This window comes from Alosa sapidissima, chromosome 5, assembly GCF_018492685.1.
Source record: "Alosa sapidissima isolate fAloSap1 chromosome 5, fAloSap1.pri, whole genome shotgun sequence".
Taxonomy (NCBI): domain Eukaryota; kingdom Metazoa; phylum Chordata; class Actinopteri; order Clupeiformes; family Clupeidae; genus Alosa; species Alosa sapidissima.
In genome coordinates, this window is record NC_055961.1 from 16,375,447 (window position 1) to 16,395,232 (window position 19,786).

Here is a 19,786-nt window from a genome sequence, read left to right on the forward strand (position 1 = left end):
GGTGTTGGAGCGGTCAGTTGATAAAGAGCATCCGTACGTACGTGTTGTTCTGATCCAAGTGAGAGAGAGCAGTATTCAAGGCCAAAGCTACAGCATCATCTGTAGACCTATAAGCAAACTGGGTGCAGTAGACAGACAGGATGTTACTCAAGTAAGCCATTACAAAGGCATACACTGGCCCCAGTTATCTCCCAAAAGGAAGAAAAAAACTTGAAAAAGTACATCTATACCATCACCATGACCTCCACAGTTGTCTCTGTAACCAGACACTATGGTTAGCACTCATCAGCTATCCATGTATTGTTACAAGCCCACTGTAATTAAAACTCAGATATAGATCATTTTCATTTGACATAACCTCTGCTTGGTTTGTTTAATCTGATCTGAGCTGATCTGTTTGCTTGATGGCATACTGTACTTGTGATGAAAGGCTGCTTGTTAGCATAAACATTTGCCATCAAAGGCATTATTGTTTACTATGTTATGGCTGATGGGGAATATAACCTAATTCGCATTCAAATGATTTACAAACAACATTTATCTGTTTTCACTTATTAAATACACAACATCTGGTGTTTTGAGGAACAGCAGTTTTTTTGTGTGTGAAAATGCTAAACTGCTATGCTTGAGCGACAGAAAATATGAATCTGCCTCATATTCTATTCTCTTCATATCTTTGATAACAATATAACTCTTACTACTGCCTACAATGTTTCATAATCTAAGCAAATGAATGAGCAAAATCATGTTGCGTTCATCTGTGTTGTTATCAGGGCATATACTGTGTAAAAGTGTAAATCTTTTTCTGGTTCCTCCTACCGTTCTTTCTCACACTTTCAAATAACAAAACAGCACAAAAAAACGACATGCCAAAAAAGCTCATGACAAATTTTTGGTTGCATCACTCTAACCAATCAGTTATTCAACGCAAACCTGCCACTCTGCACGTAACGTATGATGTATGTATGTGTAGGAAATGTTCCGGATTGTAGATAAAAAGAGATAGGCTTAGCCATGTTTGATGGATGCAGGCCTGGCTGAGAAATTGCTTCCTGGGATATTTTAGTTCTGCCCTTTGTGTCCCGGTCAATGATGCATGTGTGGTGCCATTGAGGAGCAAAACAACACAACAAATCAGACCAAGCTTTCTGTCACTGGTGGATGCAACCATTCAACAGAAAAAACCCTACAGTACCATTACCTCAGCACCAGGAATTTATTCGTAGTCAACATTTTCATACAAAAAGGTTATATACAATTTTTTTCATCTGAATCATCTGATATAGCAGCACATTTCAAAAGGTAGAAAAAAAAGTTCAGCAGTATGTCATCATGAGGCATTATCATAATGGTGTGTGTGTGTGTGTGTGTTAAATATAAAGCCCTTTAGTCTGGACAGATGGGACATTCCTTTTTCGTACCGGACTGGAGCCACACACGGACACACTGAAATGCCGAGAGAAACACATTAACATGTTATCCACTGTCCTTTAAACGAGTACATGAATACACACATACAGCCTTTAAACGTGTACATGAATACACACATACAGCCTTCTGCGTGGCATAGGAACAGAGAGATTTCACATCTCACCTGCGTATGAATGATGTGGGGACATCTCATTTTATATCGGCTGTGTTCATCTACATGGCCCTGGCACACTAAGCACAATTGAACTACAGGCTGAAAGGTGGGGGTGGAGAAAAAACAAGCACAACACAGATATGTAAATGCCTGGTGGTGTCGAGGTGTTGAGCATGGATTTTACTGTAAAAATGCCCATATTGTAAATGCCACACCACCTGCTGTAGGTAGAGAGACATATTACTGGGACAGAGCAAGAAGCTCTTTGCTTTATATACTTATTCAGTTCACTTATAAAGTTGCATGTAGTTATTTGAATGACATTTTTGACGAGTAATTCATAACGAGTAATGATCCCAATCACTCCACACCCCTGGTTACCTGTGGACGCTGCGGTGGTGCCTGGATGCCCTGCAGAAGGTTTGCGGGCTTCTGAGCAGGAGTGCCCACAGGTGGCTGCCCAATGGGTCTCATGGCCTGACAGAGACAGACAAAAGAGTGGGAGAAACAGATCAAACGTTGCATACTGGTGTGACGTGGGTGTGTGGGTGTGTCTGATAGACCCTTTCAACTGCATAAACAAACATGTGCGTTACTAAGGCATTTCCAGAGACACAGAAAACAACATTGAGCTAACGGTAACTTAGGGACAAAAAAATAATAAAAATAAAGTCAACATTTTATAGAGCACTACACAAACGTCTGATTCATTTTCATTTCAAAGTATCTGCGTTGGTTTTGAACATTTCAACTGGAAACCCTCTAGGAACAGATTGAAAGTCTCTCTCGCTCTGTGTATGTGTGTGTGTGTAAGTAATGATTCGTATGAGTAAATGCTCACAGGTTTCTGGCTGTGTTCCAGCCTCTTTGCCACCTGATGGCAGAGGTCCTCCATGGCCATGCCGGACAAGGTGCCGCGTGCAGACTTGATCTGCTGCAGGGCAGTGGTGAGCTCTGCCCTGGAAGTCAGGAGAGAGAAAGAGAAACAGAGACAAGACAGAGAGAGAGAAAGTGACAATGAGAGCAAGAGAGTATGGGTGTTGTCAGTATGGTGTTAACATTACCATTTTGAAAAGACGCTTTAAATCAAAACAAAATGAGTTTGCTTCCAAATAAATTTGTACTGTCAAGACATTAAATCAGTTCTGTCTATGTCCAATTATATTATGGAGAATTGCAGGAATACTACAAAAAAGGACAGAAAAACTGCTATTCAACAATTATGTTCCCAGGCCAACCCTACGCTTTCAAGGGCAGATGCTCCCACCGCAGATTCCCCCCAAGCCCAACAATTATCTTGGACAAAAAATTGCCATGTTGTGTCAACGCTAAGTGTTAAAAACCCACAGAAACCACAGAGGAGGTTTTACATACAGTATAAGAGGAGGTTTTACATACTGTATAAGAGTCAGACATACTGAGTCAGACATACTGTATAAGAGTCAGACATACTGTACAAGAGTCAGACATACTGTACAAGAGTCAGACATACTGTACAAGAGTCAGACATACTGTATAAGAGTCAGACATACTGTATAAGAGGAGGTTAGGAGGTTTTACATACTGTATAAGAGTCAGACATACTGTATAAGAGGAGGTTAGGAGGTTTTACATACTGTATAAGAGTCAGACATACTGTATAAGAGTCAGACATACTGTATAAGAGTCAGACATACCTCGTCCTCGTCGGTAGGCGAGTTCCCAACATTTGTAGCACTTTGTCCAGCTGGGAAGGCTGTGGGGGATGGGTGGGTGCAGCAGCAGCAGCAGCAGCAGCTGAGGCCGTGGAGCCAGGTGGCAGTGCAGTGGCCTGTCTCTGTGGCGCTGCGCTGGGATACCCCGGAGCCAGGCCTCTGTGTGCGGGTGCCGCGCCAGGGAGGAGGGGGTGCGAGGCAGCTCCAACTGGGGCACCCGGGCCCAACGCTGTCATGCCCATGGACTGTGGTGGGGGGCCAAGATGGCCCATATGCACAGGAGGTGGGCGGTACGGTGGCATCTGTGGTGGCAGTGGTCTGCCCATGAAACCATAGTGTTGGCCTTGGAGCTGGTAGGTGGGCTGGCTGAAGTAGAGCAGCTGCAGCAGGCATGACCAATCATGGACGAGCACGGTGGACAAACATAAACAAACAAACAAACAAAATCTCAATGCTCTGTGTAAATCCACAGTCCAACACTGCGGGCCATAAATGAATAGAATCGTTGTGCCATCTTATGACACTTACCATTGGGACTTCTGGTAAAGAGGGAAGGGCCACTGGAGGAAGGTCCTCTAGTGTCTGACCCCGTTCAATCTGCTGGATCATCATGTTAAACTTTTCCTGGAACAAAGGTGGGGGAAAACAGAGAGCAAGAAACACTGACTTAGCATTACTGCATACCAGTATACTGTAACAGCGGATTGTTTTAACGGAGCCCTCTGGATTCAAAGCTTAGTGAGCAATTCTCCCAGCAACCCCAAGCCTTTGCAAATATGCCCACACCCAACAGAAACCTAGTGCAACTATATATAATATTACATTGCAATTAAAAAATAAACTCTTTGCTTTTGATGAATTCATATTCTTACACGAAACACATTTCCTCAGCTCACGTGCCACAGAGCCCTAGCAGCTAAAGCCTCACCTGTAGGCTGAACACAGCATTCCGAATAGTGGCTACTTTCCTCTCCCAGTCCAGACTCTGATGCCGATATTCTGACGATGGGTTCATCCTGTACAATTTGCAGATCAGGCAAAATTAAGTGGTCCATCAAATTATAATCCAACATGGCACACACATATATGAAAACAGGGCACAAAACAAACCTCAGAGACTGAATATGCTTCTCGGCCTCAGCCAACCATTCTTCCAGTTCACTTATGTAAACCTCTCTCTGAAACTCCAGTGCTTCTATCTGTTCACACACCAACACAGGTAACGTCAGTTATAAATCACGGTGGTTGACTTGATATATGTGGTCCGATGTGTAGAAAGATGTGTGAAAACTGAACACATAGTTCGGTAAGACAGAATTCTGCTGACCTCTTCTCTCAGGACATTAGTGTTGCCCTCCTCTACCTCTTTCTTCAGTCTGTCCCTCTCTTTTCGAAGATCAGCCGTCTCTTGTTCCCAAGTTTCTCTATGTGTGAACACAAACGCACACACACACACACACACACACACACACACACACACACACACACACACACACACACCTTTGTTAGATATTTTAACTCATACAGAGGGTAGTTTTACATGTAAAATAGTTGATAAAACTGAACACTCAGTAATTTAGTTCACAGTGGTAATGCTCTTTGAATCTGTGGATTCTTACTTCTGTAGTGAATGTTCTTTCTCTAGCATATCCAGCGCTTCTTTCTTCTCCTCCAGTTCCACTTTCAGACTGATGAGAAAAGTATTTTTTTCACAGACAACACGTAATTACATTTTTGTAGTAATATTTTCTTAACCTCTGGCTCTATCCACTGTCCAGTAAAACAGAAAACATTTCCATTTGTATTTTGTCTCAAAAATTTTGTTTCATCCCTCACAGTCTTTTCCTTTTTTAACATTGTTTTGTTTGTTTGTTTAACCTTCTTCCCTTGTCCACCATTTGCCGCGACTCTGTGAGGAGCTCTTCCTGTTTAGCAAGGAATTTCTTCTGGTTTGCCTTTCTGTTGCTATGTTCCAGTTTCAGGTGTAGGGAATCCAACTTGTCCAAAAGTGTCTGTAATATAAACACTGAGTTTAGCAAACCCACAAAATACATACCGAGAAAGCAATAGTAAAAAAAGTGGAGTAGGCCTACCAACCTGATGCTGACATTTTTTGTCATTGGTCATTCGCTCTAGCTCCTTGACTTTCAGATTATGTTCCAACGCTTCAGACTCCTGCTGTTTTTTGAGGTCCCGATACTCCAGGGTCAGGATTTTTGTCTCCTCTTCCAGCGACCTCTATGAGGCCAAATACAAAAAAGAAAATACAATGAGAATGTCATGGCATGGTTTGAGTTATGTATCTAGTAGTTAACAGAAACTAAACCACAATTGGACTTGAATCATAGTCGTGTGATCCCGATAATTTTAAGTCAGTGTTAGTTTTACCTGTACCCCAAGTTATTGGTGTAGCATAAATAATAGTAGGCTAATTAGGCTACACTCATTGGGAGAGAACAAGTTTTTTTTACTGCTAGAAGTTGGTAATCTTATGAAAGTTCAAAATGTAAATAGTCACCATCTTGGTTTCCCAATCCGGGTCGGTGTTGACCGCTTTCTCTTCCATTAGAGAACTCTATGAAAATACGACAGTTAAAAGGTTGTCTGTCAATGTAATTTCAAGCATTAGTCTTAAAGTCTGTGACTCGACTCCTACCGATAGCATTTTCTTCTCTGTTTCAGGAGTGGTTGACGATGCCATTTCGCTTTTGTTCTTCATGATAAGGTTAACGCCACAAAATTTCAATGGAGATTCAAGGGCATATTTTTGGTTCTGCAGTAACAGCAATTAAATAGTGTGAGTGTCAGTAGTCGTGTACTTAAATGCTATCGCAAGGTGCATTACTGTGGCATATAAACTTCCGGGTGAAAGGACTGACAATGCCAAAATAAGAGTACCTAGGCCTACAGCTAAGAGGGGCTCTAGCATAGATATCTTAAATTATTCTAGGCATGTATAATAGATATCTTAAATTATTCTAGGCATGTATAAGGTCCTACTATAATAAGCTAATACTATTTTTTATAGTAACAATGTTTATGTATTATAGGGGGGGGGGGGGGGGGGTTCTCAAAATTAACTCTATCATTTTTTTATTTCTAAAAATTTAAGGGATATCCTATATACACTTTTCCACAATTGTTAAAACATATTTTTTAAAACCTTTCACCCTTTTCTCCATTCTCAAATTACATTCACAGAATCGACAGTTCTTGCAAAATAAAACACTCGCCTCAAAACTTGTGCTCAGACCCAAACAGAGTACCGATCCAGTGTATGATTGAAGTGTTCCCTTATTTTTTTGAGCAGTAGGCTATATATGTATTTGTTATGTCCTCACAACGATCGTTCAACAACATGTTGCATGTTCATAACCATCCAGACTGTTTGCGACGATTATGACCAGCTGTTGCAAAAAAAAAAAAAGGTTTTCTAGTTCAACAGAATAATTCACTTAACAAATAGGCTACATAGGCTTACAATAACCTATAGCTTGTATATGCCTATTAGGCTATTTCAGTCAATATTCTGACATTTCGATTATATAGCCTATTTCTGACATTATTTTCATTTGGACTATTCAGACTTTCACTCAATATTCTCAAGTTTCGTTCACAGAGGTCTATTCAGACATTAAATATTCTCCGGATTCCAATATAGCCTTCCAATATAGCCTAGGCCTATTGCATTTTAAATGTTGTTCAGTGCTCTCGAGTTTCGTTCCATTCTGACCTCCATCGATATCCTCAAAATCTATCCAGCGTTCTCAGACTTTATTCCAAATGTTCAGACTTTCATTCGGCCTACTATAAGCTTAAATTTCATGTTTATTCCTAGGTTTTGTTCCTATGTAATGCAGGGAACACTCCACATAGGCTATTTGACAGAGATTATGTTAGGCCTACTCAAAAATATTTTCAGTCATAATTCACACAAATGTGCATCTCGCAAGACATTCATTTTGTGTTGTCTTGCATGCAAATTTGTGTGTGAAAGTGACTTGTGCTCGTGCGCATCTTAAAGTGCATCTCTGTCATCCAGCTGATCCCTGCTCCACGTCAGTAGATGGCGGTCCTTTGCAAATAAAGATGAAAACAAACCCAACTGTGTGCAGACATTCGCGCTTCGTTTGCGCGCGTGCTGCAAACTTTTGGGTAGAGTCAAGACAAGACAAACTGTCAGTTACATGTTGGCAACTGAGCACCATCCAAACATCAAACGTAGCCTTAGGAAGTCGACTTTCTCCAAGCAGGAAATATATGGTTATTGTCGAGGTGAGTATCCGTGTAACCTTTCAGAACTTTTTTCTCTCAGTGACGGGTCTTGTAGACTAGAAATTGTATTAATGTTGTATTGCAACTGGTCGCATATGGATCAGGTTTTATCCTTACAATTGAGTCTGTTGATGGGCATTATCTTGATTCTGCACATTGTAGCCCGGTTGAGATGTGGTCGTTTTGTTGTCAGCTGTCTGCTATAATAGCTGCTTGCTAAATACTGTGTTTTGGCATAAGCCCCCAGGTTTAAGAGTTTTCCCTTTCCTTTTATATTTTTTACATTTCTACTGTTCTTTTACAGGACTTGGTAGGCCTACCACTTCTTTATTTAAGGTTTTCAAATCTACCTAAGTATGAAGAAAGAAATTGAAGCAGCAGGGGCATTCCTGAAAAATCTGGTTAAAAGGTCTGACAAGTTGAATTCGGAACAAGCAGATGTCTTTGTAGAACATCTCATAGATATTTTGCAAGAGAAGTACAAAGCTCATTGGTACCCAGAAAACCCCACAAAAGGTCAAGCATTTAGGTGAGAGGTTATTTTAACTAGATTTTACTTTTGCCATAATCAATAGTTTTGGTAGCCTATCTCCCATTGCTAAAGAAATGTTCCTAGAAGTAGGCCTACAGCATTTTTGTTGGTTTGTTTACACATAAACACAGTCTAGGCTTTGTTTCAGGTGTGTTTTGATCACCTTCCTTTATTGTGCCAGAGTGCATAATGGGGAAACACTGATAAAGAATAATATGCATAGTGCAAAGCATGTGAAATATGGTTATGGTTAATATGTCCAGAATTACATACTTGTTGCATTATTGCTTATCTTTTGAATTATTTTATTACTGCATGCATTTTTTGATTATGCAGGTGTATTCGTGTCAATGGTCACCATAGCAAGGATGCAGAATTGCTTTTGGCATGCCAGAAAAGTGGTGTACAGTACTGCTACTTAGGCTTGCCTTTAGAACTCACCCTCTGGGTGGATCCAGGAGAGGTCAGTTGCAGGTGAGTCTCAAACGTTAAGCTTGTCTTTTGGGATTTGCTTATATAACTTGCATATCATTTGCGTAACTATGCCTACTGCTTAATGCTTAACATTGTCTACTTATCTGTTTCCACCTCTTATCTTCATGTTATTAAAATCAAGCTTATAAAATTACCTTACAAAGATTACAATGCTAATTTCAGACAAAGATTCACTGAGAGTGATTCAGATTGAGTTGTTTTTTGTATTTTTAAGGCAAATGACAGCAGTATATTGCCTGTATTGTTTATATGTTCAGTAAAACTTCTTGGGTTGTTTCAGCCTAAAACATTTATTTTAGTTTTGTTCTGTAATAAAGGAATATAGCTCAAAAGATTTGTGTCGGAAAACAACATGTATTGGAATTGGAAATGTCAGATTTGCCCTTTAACTTGTGCTTTGGTTTTAGAGGACATCATTTAAACAGGTTCCATTCCCCTCAGGTACAGTGAAGACACTCCACCCTTTACCCTTGCAAGCATCATTGGAGATGATGATGATAATGATGATGATGATAATGATAATGAGAAAGTCTTGCTGAAAGTGAGAAGTGCCTTGGAAAAAGTCACCTCTGACTATCATTCGGAGACCTCATCAGATGATGACTGTGTCTGTATATCCCCACCTCCTGAGAATGACAGTGCTTATACTACCCCTCCATCAGAGAGGGATAGTGATAGTGGCAAGGCTTCTCAAAGCATTTTTGGTGTGACCTCGTCTCCTGAGAACAACACTTTCAATGGCACTTTTTCACCACCAAATAGGCGTAGTGGTGCCGCCACCCCTACATCTCCTCAACACAGAAGCCCCCCTTTACAGGTACATAGACAGGAAGTTGCATCCGATCTGTTATCAGTTAATGTGTCATCAGTTACTCTTTGGTATGGACGTGGACTGAACTGTTGTTTTTAATGTGTGTGTGTGTATGTGTGTCTGTGTGTCTTTGTCTGTGAAGGTTGTTTACTCAGGTGCACCACCATTGTCACCACTCTCCTGGAGAATACCTGTGAGATCTCCTGTTGAGCCTCGATCCTATTTTATGCTGAATACACGCGTCCGGCCCTTTTCGACGGTCAGGCCCCATGGCTGGTCAAGGCCTGTCTACCGCAATCCTATGTGGAGCTGCCCCTCTGCCCGATCGCACCAGGGAAGTACTTCAGCGTTTTGGTCTTCGGCTGGGAATGAAAGAAGATTTGATGGAAGGATGAATTTAAGCAGACCACTGAAGTAACGTGTCCAAATTCTGTTTGGTTTTTTAAAAAATAATCAGCCACTACTTTAACTTTTGTGTGTTTCGATTTGCCAGAACGTTTTTGCACTTTAGGTGACTTGTCGAATAACGTTGTACCTTGTTGTAAATTTTTTTGATTAACTGATAAATTTAGTTTTATTTATGTATAATGTGTAATGCAGTGCTCTTTGATGTAGGCCTATGAATATTGCCAGTAGCGAATATTTAAAAGACAGTATTGTATTTATTTGCACAATGGTGTTAATCATGATAAAAAATAAACATGAATGTCTAACCTCTACAGGCTCGTTTGGGAAATATTTGCCATGAAAGGATTAGCTTTTTGTAACTGTACTCCGCATCAATTCCACTCAATCGCAATTTCAGCATTTCACAGAATATTAAATGGATGAGCAGAAAAAGGACAAAATGGGCAATGAAATTAAAATTATGGGATCTGGGAATTATTTTAGGGCTAGAAACAATTCATAGTGAGACAGACAAGGCACATTAAGACTTACTGTTTCCCGCTGTAGGCTAATGAGCTGAGGGAATAAACCAGCAACCGTCTTATTACAACATCAGATTTTAGGAATAAATTCAGTGGTTTGTGGTACACGTAGCTTATGATTTCTTTAGCGTGGGTGGGAAAATACTGATGGAGTAATGATGACGTGATAATGTCTGAGAATCAGTGAATGTGCTAATGAGGATCTGAATTGCTCCAACAGGATGAGGAAATACAGATACAAGTGAAGCTCTGCTTATAGGAAGGCTCAAATCATAGGCTACTTATGGAGCCTTATTAAAATGTTAGCAGACTGAATTATTTTAGTTGCTGGTCTCTGTTTATATGCCAAATTCATCAATACTACTCAGTCAATGGCATTCTAACACTGAGGATGGCTGCTGTTTCTAAGTCTAGGCTATAAATTGTGGGAAACTATGAATAATTACATTACTGATTTGAATGGCATAGGCTAGGCCAATAATATTGTTCAGAGAACATTTGGGAAATTATCAACTGGAAGGTTGTGCCCAACAGGTAGCCTACTTCCAGCAGTTTGTGTAAAAATGGGAAATGTCTGGGATTATCAGTGAAATTTGGAATTATTTTACTAAAGGTAAACTTTTCATTATATATTTGCTAAGCCACATATGACAACAGGCCACAGACTTAAGTATTGAATTAAATATTGATTATGGGAAGAGGTAAGTCGCAGAGGTTTTTTTTTTTTTAATGAAAGCATGTGTCCATTTATTTTCAACTGGGTTGTTTGAGACCATTACATCGTTTGTGTGCACACTAGGTGGCGTACAAGGTACATTGTGCTTATACAAAGTTTACAATGGAATGGGTACCCTCCGGAAATCACGTGTCTGTATCCCAGCCTCTATCCACCTGCTGAGGCGGAGAGGGAGCGGAGTTTTGATACAGCGAGAGGGAGGTCGGAGAGAACAGCCGTCGAAGTTGTTGTGTTGTTTATGAAAAGAACTCCGTGGATTAAACGCAAAGGGATGGATTTGATGACCTTTCACTTTTGTTTTTTTCTATTAGTACTCATCACAGGTATGTTCTTAAGATTTATTTAAATTTACATTTGGTGAATGTCCCACAATTTCTGGTAACGTAATGTTCCTGAAGTAACGTTAGCTTTTCCAGCTTCCGAGTCCAGAACTTAACCAGCGCTCGGTAACGTTAGCTGGTTTTTAACTAGAAAGTTAATTTTGAGAGACCGTAGACTTAGTTATTCGTGTGGGTTTGTATATTAATCGAATTTAATATGCCATTTAAATAATTACCGAATATCGAATCTATCGTCCTGAAATTGTTTCCTCTCAAGCAAATGAAATTCTGAGCTAACTAGTGTTACCACAGGTAGATATACCGTTAACGGTAATATGCTCAAAGGCTATGCTCAAACCGAAACTGCGACAGGTTCTTCAACTCCGACGCTTCGGTCTTCAACCAGCACCCAGCAAGTTAACGTAATGAACTGGTGATTTTGTGAGTTTAAACTTGAATGCTTCGTTGTTGAATTAAATAATCTGCTGTAAATCAGGATTTCCCTTTGCCTCCGTGTTTAATTTAAATATTGGACGACAGCAACTCCATGTTTTGTGGTAAATCGATATTGGCAAGAACCTGCTAACAAACGTTAAGAAAGTTAAATAAGTTAAACCATCAGTCCTCCCATTGTGTCTAGGAGTTTCCCCCCCACCACTTTACCTGAACCATCCGAAGGTCATGTTTAGGATAAAATTAGACGTTAAACTAACGAAGCTACGTTAAATCTAATCAGATTAAATAAACCCATATAATCAAGATAACGTTTCAGAATGTAATCACATGGATTGCGCACGTTCTACGGAGTTGGTAGGGAAACTTGATAACATTACCATGGCTTAAAACGTGTTTATTCTCTTGAAGTGAATGTGGCATAACTGGCATTATCTAGGGAAAAAACCGATGTAACGTTAATGTTATGTCTATAATGTTTTAGTTGAATCCTATGCCAAATCTAACGCATCAAAAATCACATCAGGCTAGCATACGTGCCAGTCTCCATACGTCTCTGCAGCCATTTAGATTGACATTAGCTTTATGAAAATTGTGATGAAAAATAACGTTAAATCAAATACCAAGAATTACCTATAATTTATCCTAAGATAACATACGAGGGGAATGTTTGCAACAAATCTCCCATGTGTGATGCTGGGCCCAGGCGTATAAAGTTGTCAGAAAATATTTTGTGACCTTCATTTAATGGGTATTCTGGCTATCTTTAGTAGGGATGTTGCAACAGTTTGTTTTGCCGCCGATAGCTAGTTAACACAATGCCTTGATCCGCCTTAAATCCTTCACTAGGTTTCAAAGAGCGGTGGGTTTGTCTGCCATCTGCCAGAGTAAAAGCGACCAATAACCCACCCCGCCCCCTCCAACCCCAAAGACTGCAGTCCACGGTCTGTTATATGTGGATTTGGTACCTTCACCCCAGCAAGTTATTTTGTCAGTCCTGATTGTAATTAAAATGTGTTGATGTTAAGTTGTGATTTGATCAGCACAATCCATCTTTGCATCCACTAGATGTGGAATTCATTTCAGTTCATAGTATGAAAAAACCCCACTATGATCATGTGATGTTTATGAACACTGTGACAACTATCATTTGTCGCAAACGTATCAAGAATCCTTAGTAGTTACCTATTGGTAGCTTAAACTAAAGTTCTCACTTCTCGTGATTAATTCTTGCATATGGGGGGTGATGGACATGAGTCATGGCCACTACCAGTGTGGCGTTTCTGTTTGCGATATATCATAGAATAGACCTTTAGGGGTGGTATTTGTTGTGTCCCAGGTCCTGGTGGTAATATCTGTGGAGTGCTAGTGGTTCTCTGTTGCATAAAGGCGTATGAGGCAAAGTGTTTGTGATTTAAATAAGTGTAAACGGCTGGAGATGGATTGTTAAAATTGATTGCCAATAAAAAGGCAGCTGTAAACGCAGTTACAATTTCTAAATATATAGTTGGGTACAGTCCCTGTATGTAAACCCAATGAGAGAACTGAAGGATGGCACCTGAAAGATATTGGACAGAAACTGAAACACCTGACTTTCTGCTGTCTGCTTGGAGAGGCTATGCTCAAACCGAAACTAAATATAGATAGTGTTCTGATAGATAAGGCCTTGGCGTAGTTGTAGCCACCAGGTTATAAGGCCATGAGGTTTTACAGGGTGTGGGGGAGAGACCACTGACAGGGCAATGACATTCCAGTTCACTGGTCACTGATAAACCCCTTGTAGTAATGGCAGGCTTTGCATACAATTGCACTTCTCAAATGCAGGTCTTTGTCTAAAAGCCAGGGACAGTGAGGACAATGATGTGAAGTTTGTGTAGATCTGCAGATTTTCCTTCCTTTCTACCCTACTGTGGTTTTGTGCGTTCTCACACCGTGCACAATGTACTAAATTGTAATTATCACAACAGCATTGTGACAGCTGTTTTCTTTAGAGTGTTGGTGGTGTGGCCTCTATTTGGTTCCACAAGCAAACAATTTGATTGAATTAAAATACCAAATAGCGATTTTCCATATTTATAGAGATGTTTAAGTTCTAAAGTTGGATGGCATTTACCTTTTAATGGTGCATTAATGGATCTAGCAACTGATTTTCCTCAACGCGTTAATTAGTGTTTAACCATTGTGAACTAGAAAACTGGAAAAATGTAGCATGTAGCAGTCTAGAATGTAGTGGCTGCCACCACTAGTGACTACTGGAGATATAATCCAGATGTCTTTCATGCAAAGTACTTGTTTAATGGTTATTTGTTTAGGATCTGAAAGAGGAAAAAATGCTTGTTTATAACATTGTTCAACATAGTCTCTCAGGACATTTTTTTGTCAATGTTAATTTTATGCTTTATTGTCTTGTATAGATTAATCTAGCGTAGACTTTGTACTATCGAAAGGAAAGCAGTCCTTATCAAGATGTTTTTATGTGCTGAATTAGCAGATAAAGTGTGAATCACTGAACACATTTAGCCTGTTATAGTAATATAACCCAGCAATGCTAATGTAGCTTGGCTAGATTGAGTGGCCAAAAGGTTCAGTTAGTACCTGATCAGCCTTCCCACTTTAAACCCCCAGCCAGGCGACTGTTGCTAGGATACCTGTTGAAAACAGCAATGCAGGGATATCCTTGAAACGTGCCGTTGTGTGTCCCAGTGTGTTGGCTTTCAAGTGTGTGGAAAGGCTATCCACTCCTGAATGCGAATGGGTGTGCGAAGCAGAAGAAGTGTGTGTTTTTTTTCTTTTGTCTGTTTTTGTGGTCTCAAATGAAGCCTTGTTTCTCCGATTTGTCAGATTCCTCTTTAGCAAAACTTTATTTCCTTTTCATGGGAAGGACCTTTGTCCTATTCAGTGCCATTCCCATGGATACATTTATCTCAGGCGTGACCCTGTCTCCTGGATCCCATGACAAAGCATGTTTCTCTCAAATGTGGCCTGCACTATCGGGTTTCAGTGGAGCGTTTTGGTTTTGAGTTTCACTTATAATGGTTCTATTTTTGATGAATGATTCTGCAGAAAAGGTCACAGATGGCCTTTATTCATCTCAACTCTCAGGGAAACTAGTACAATTTCAAGTAATTCAAAAAACTGTTGTACAAATGTTTCAAGTTCCACAAGATGGAACATTTTCAAAGAAGAAATCATGTTGTGGCCCTGAGATGTATTTTGCCTGTGAGAACAGCCTTGAAGCTCAGGAAGAGTGCAAGATTTGTTAAAGCCTCTGTCAAAACGTTTGGATATTTTTATTTACACTTTAACTCGTCAATCAAGAGCAATTTGCAAATATCCACAATCCACAAAATTGTGATTCATGCATCAGACAATTAGTCTGGCTTATGTGCTGCATACGCTGACAGCATCCAGATGGAATTACACGGATTTACCGTTAGAGTAGGTTTCCACTCGTGGATACTGGCTATTAGTAGGCTCACTTGTCTTTTTTTTTTTTACGTTTATTTTCTCTTTCCAATTAATGATGTACACATCATGCATTTTCACACTGGACACATTACTCCGTCTTTGACCCAATAAATGTGACAGATCTTCAAAGACATGTCCAATGAAGCCTGATTTGAGTGTATGCAATATTTTTGACAATTTAGAATGGATTGTGGTTAACTTTGTCACTTGATTAATGTGGTTTACATTTTAAAACATCTGTCCAGTTTCTGAAAACCCAGTGCTTGTGTTCTACCAGTTGTATGTCACATACATTTTACTGTCGAGGGGCCAGAACTCCATAAACATGCCTGCAAACACACACATGCCTTTTGGACCCGGTTGTAGACGTGACTATGACAAGAGAAAAGAAGGGAACAAGAGACTGGCGGAAAGAGAGAGCGAAAGAGGGCTAAAACGAGGGTGCCAGTGGCTGATGGACTGAAACAGACTTTGGGCGAATGAACTGCTCAACCTGAGGAGAGATTGTCATTGTCCAAACGCAGGCAGTTCCTGCTGGAGGTCACCACTTTGCATTCCGGTCCCGTGGCTGTGCCTGTGCTGTGCTGTGCTGTCGTTTCCGCCCAGCGCTGATTTCTGCAGCAGCAATGCTGTGCTCGCACCTCCAACCCGACGCAGAGCGAGCATCCACCCTTCCGTTGTCCTTGGAAACGAGGGCTTTATTTGTGTTAAACAGACTTATGGGCTGCATGGAGCCAGTGACGTAAATGTCGGACCCATTCTTGTAACTGGGCTCTTCATGCAATGCTTGTATTTAGATCTAGATGCTCTTTGTCTACAATGTCAGTGGAGAACAGTGGATGTTGTTTCGTTGATTTGCCAGTGCTAAAGCAATAGGCTATTTCTTAGACGTATCATAAAAGTTGGGCAAATTACATGCCGTTGCGCATCAGTAAACCTACAGGCTCACTACTGTCTGAAGCATAAACCTGTAGGCTAAACATAGGACAAAGACACCTAAACCTGACGTTAATTCTCTATTCATAATGTAGGCTGAACAGGGGATGTGTGCAGTCCTGCGTATGATGGCCCGTTGCGGAAGGCTCATGTGAGCCTTGAGGTCCAGAGTGTTCTGGGTGGGGTGTCACTGAAGCGACCGTCTGTCCTCCGTTGTGGTGATGTGTGAGGCCTCATGAATATTCAGCACCGCGCGCCCTTTAATATTTTAACATGCCAGAGCCGTACAGGCAATGCGTCTGCTCCTGTTCTCGTAACTTTGAGTGGTGTGTGTGTGTGTGTGCTTGTGTGTCGCTGATCTGGGTCTTAACCTTGCCCAGCACACTGCACTGACACACACACACACACACACACACACACACACCCTTACTCCCACGTGTGCACATGTTATTTTATTTCCCTCATTTTCAATTTGAAGAGTGAGTGGCCCATTAAGACAGGTCCCGATTGCATGTCATTAAAAGCGGTGATAATGATTAATCGCAGCCCTGGCAGCTTGGTGCGCCGTTTTCACCCGTTTTTTTTATTTTTTATTTTATTATTATCGCTCCGGCAGAACCGGGGCCCCTCTCTGTATTCACGGCCCATCCCTCAGCCCTCTCATTCACAGCTACCTGCTGGAGAGACAGCAGTGGCATCAGCCCCCTCGCTGGCTCCACGCCAACCTCTGCAGGAAGGGTAGATGGGAGGATGGGAGAGGAGGGGGATGAAGGGGGTGGTGACGGCTGGGCAGGATGCACAGGTGTATCAGGATGCTGTGTGTGTGTGTGATATTGACAGAGGATACAGACGCAACGTGAAGAGGATGCTTCGACGGGGAAACAAAAGGGACACTACTACCTGTCCTTACTCTCGCGTCACCTTTTATCGATTCGTTGCTGTGGTGTGTTTTTTTTTTTCCCACTTTTCTCTTCTCTCTTACTTTCTCGATTTCACCCGTATCTCCTTCTTCTCCCACACCGACTCCTTACGCCCCCCCACACCCACCCACGTATTCTGTCGATAAGCGCAAGGTCACAATGTCACCGCTATTCACCCTCTCCTCGCTCCATCCGTCATCCCCGAGGTATCACTCCGCCCAGCTGGTCGGAAGATAAAAGGCGTCGCGCATCCATCACCCTCCAGCCTCGCGCCCCTCCGCCGTAATGAGGAGTAATGGACAGCATGACAGATACACCTCGAACTGAGACTAAAAGTGGGGCTCAGGGTTCTTATGACGCTCTTCAGATCTCCTTTCACCCCGTTGCTCGGAAAGATCAATGGGTGGGCTGGCTTTTTAGGTGTCATCCGTCATCGTTTGATCAGCCTTTGTGTTTGTTTGTTTGTTTTTATTTATTTTAGCCCATTTTTATAGAGCCTATTACATTTTGGATAAATCTGGATGGTAGTGTGGTATGCGCGTAGTACAGTGGGTGACGTGCGTGCACGCCTCAGTGAAATTTTGTTAAACTGTCCTGCTCTTTCTCCCCAAGTTCAATCATCACACCAGTCACCAGTTACGTAAGAAGCTTCCGCTACTGAAGATGACTTCACCTTAACAGATCACCGCCTGAGCACCAGTGAGGGGAAAGTCATAGATAAAGAGCTTCGACGCTTCGACGTTTCCAGTGTCTCTCCCTACTTGTCCACAGTGTGTAGGGCCGCAGTCAGACGTGTGCTGTTTTGCATTTGAAGGAATGCTTCACCACAACAACCAGATAAATAAATAAATAAACAAATAAATAAACATTAATAGCCAAGGCTTTGGAAGCTAGGTCTGAGAAGATTTGTGGGTTGTTTTGATCCTCTCGTAGCTTAGAGGCCATGATTTTCAGTGGTTTGAAATGCATGATTGCGGGAGACCAAGGTTTTTTTTTTTTTTTATCTTTTCATGGTTGATTCTTTTGTATGTTTCTTTTAGGGATCGACCGATATATCGGGCCGATATTTGCGTTTTTTACGTGTATCGGCATCGGCCGATAAGCTGCTGCATTCGACGATAGTTTTTTCCCCGCATTATTTACATACAGGCGTCCACGGCAGCTCTGTGTTGCTGGAGACGCTGCAATTCACTTGCAGACTGCCCTTCCCCCACGAGCAGAGTGCTGAAAGCCTGCTCTTCAAGACAACAGTAAACTTTAAACTTTCAAAGCATCTTTTAACTGTTTGACTTAGCTGAAATATTGCCATACACTTTGAAGGTGGAAGCAAGTTTGTGGGTCCAAATGGAAAACACGAATGATAGATAGGTAGGCTACTTTTTTAATGCTTTATGATCGTTTATAAAACTGCTTGCCATTGTATTTAGGGAGCTGCAAATAGCTAAGTTGTAGGCTATCCATATTAATGCGGTAGCTGTTACAAACACTGGTCATATGATTAAGTAGCCTAATGGCAACGTTGTTCCGTGGTGTTTGTAGGAGTTTTATTCAGCGACCACCTGGCTGAGTGTTGGACGCTTGTGGTGTGTGTGTGTGTGTGTGTGTGTGTGTGTGTGTGTGTCTCCCTCCCTGAATGCCTGTTCTATAAAACATGCTTGCCATTGTATTTAGGGAGCTGCAAATAGCTAAGTTGTAGGCTATCCGTATGCATGCGGTAGCGGTAGCTGTTACAAACACTGGTCAATCATATGATTAAGTAATGCCGACGTTGTTCCGAGATATTTGTGGGAGTTTTATTCAGCGACCGCCTGGCTGAGTTTTGGACACGTGTGGTGTGTGCGTCTCCCTCCCCCTCTCCTTCGAGCGGGGCGGAGTTGCCATCGCAGTGATCAAAGCTTTAATAATGAGAGACGTGTAGTTGAATATTAATTCGTGTTAACGTTTATCATGTACCAGACATACCGTATGCCGTTTGCTAACGTTATCATTATCAATCCAGTTCGATGGTGGTTCGTCAGCTACCAAACAGAAGTTTGTGTGTGCGTCTGGTCTGTCTCACTCAGTGGGACACACGCATCATCACAGCGATATGAGAATGCTGTGCTGCGCTACCTGAAGGAGAGATTTTAAAACTTTGAGAGATACGTTTTTATACCTTTTGACGTTGATGCCGTTTAGAACAGAAACATCTGACACCACGTTATTACCACGTTATTTTCCTCTGCTGATTTATGTTCTGTGGTTGACACATCTGGCAGCTTTTTTTAGAAAAATATAGACATAGAAAAATTATTTAAATGTGTTGACAAAGGACATTTTGTGATGACTTGAATTGTGTCTTATAATATGTCAGCAAGCAATGCATCATCAAGGCTGTGTTGTAAGATGTTGATGAAAGCATTTTGCACAGTTAACCATATCCAGTGCACCCATCCATAAGTTCAATAAATGTTCCTTTTTTTAAATTGAGACTTATAACATTTGTTATCATCATTTGTGTAATTATGTGTCATTTGTATGATGTAAATTGAGGGAGCAAAATAAAAGCAGCATCGGCTCCAAATATCGGCTCAAGAAAATCGGCAGCCTGTATCGGTTATCAGCTAAGGCTGATGGAAAAAAATCGGTATCG

At 41.2% G+C, this 19,786-nt stretch overlaps 3 protein-coding genes across 4 annotated transcripts in view; 2 read left to right on the top strand and 1 right to left on the bottom strand.

The window, feature by feature from the left end:
* Positions 1-1,197: 1,197 nt before the first annotated feature.
* On the bottom strand, positions 1,198-6,146 carry rnf214 (ring finger protein 214). The gene is made up of 14 exons (XM_042093583.1): positions 5,936-6,146; positions 5,798-5,854; positions 5,377-5,517; positions 5,158-5,291; positions 4,899-4,967; positions 4,607-4,703; positions 4,390-4,478; positions 4,208-4,295; positions 3,808-3,903; positions 3,262-3,659; positions 2,427-2,544; positions 1,967-2,062; positions 1,595-1,684; positions 1,198-1,446 (listed from the first exon to the last, which is right to left on the bottom strand). Exons 1-14 carry the CDS (start codon positions 5,996-5,998, stop codon positions 1,387-1,389), a joined length of 1,596 nt encoding a protein of 531 aa, XP_041949517.1. The 5' UTR covers positions 5,999-6,146; the 3' UTR covers positions 1,198-1,386.
* Positions 6,147-7,381: 1,235 nt separating this feature from the next.
* Positions 7,382-10,111, top strand: LOC121709895 (protein BTG3-like). The gene is made up of 5 exons (XM_042093616.1): positions 7,382-7,554; positions 7,859-8,083; positions 8,423-8,560; positions 9,023-9,398; positions 9,535-10,111. The coding sequence occupies exons 2-5, from the start codon at positions 7,911-7,913 to the stop codon at positions 9,808-9,810; spliced, it is 963 nt and encodes a 320-aa protein (XP_041949550.1). The 5' UTR covers positions 7,382-7,554; positions 7,859-7,910; the 3' UTR covers positions 9,811-10,111.
* Positions 10,112-11,224: 1,113 nt separating this feature from the next.
* cxadr (CXADR Ig-like cell adhesion molecule) overlaps positions 11,225-19,786 on the top strand; it is a 55,847-nt gene continuing 47,285 nt past the window's right edge. For both annotated transcript variants that reach the window (XR_006032055.1, XM_042093600.1), the window contains exon 1: positions 11,225-11,380. Coding sequence is in view for 1 of the 2 variants with exons in the window: in XM_042093600.1 (XP_041949534.1) it covers positions 11,296-11,380 (85 nt within the window). In the remaining variant the exon portion in view is untranslated. The remainder of the gene's footprint in view (positions 11,381-19,786) is intronic.

What these genes read in the sequence shown, in the direction of transcription:
- rnf214 (XM_042093583.1), bottom strand. Translation starts at nt 5,998, where the DNA reads ATGAAGAACAAAAGCGAAATGGCATCGTCAACCACTCCTGAAACAGAG. An exon ending in CTAATGTCCTGAGAGAAGAG is followed by an intron (nt 4,479 to 4,606) that starts GTCAGCAGAATT and finishes GTGTGTGAACAG; the next exon opens with ATAGAAGCACTGGAGTTTCA. An exon ending in CCCACATCATTCATACGCAG is followed by an intron (nt 1,447 to 1,594) that starts GTGAGATGTGAA and finishes TCGGCATTTCAG; the next exon opens with TGTGTCCGTGTGTGGCTCCA.
- LOC121709895 (XM_042093616.1), top strand. Translation starts at nt 7,911, where the DNA reads ATGAAGAAAGAAATTGAAGCAGCAGGGGCATTCCTGAAAAATCTGGTT. An exon ending in ACAAAAGGTCAAGCATTTAG is followed by an intron (nt 8,084 to 8,422) that starts GTGAGAGGTTAT and finishes TTGATTATGCAG; the next exon opens with GTGTATTCGTGTCAATGGTC. An exon ending in CCAGGAGAGGTCAGTTGCAG is followed by an intron (nt 8,561 to 9,022) that starts GTGAGTCTCAAA and finishes CATTCCCCTCAG; the next exon opens with GTACAGTGAAGACACTCCAC.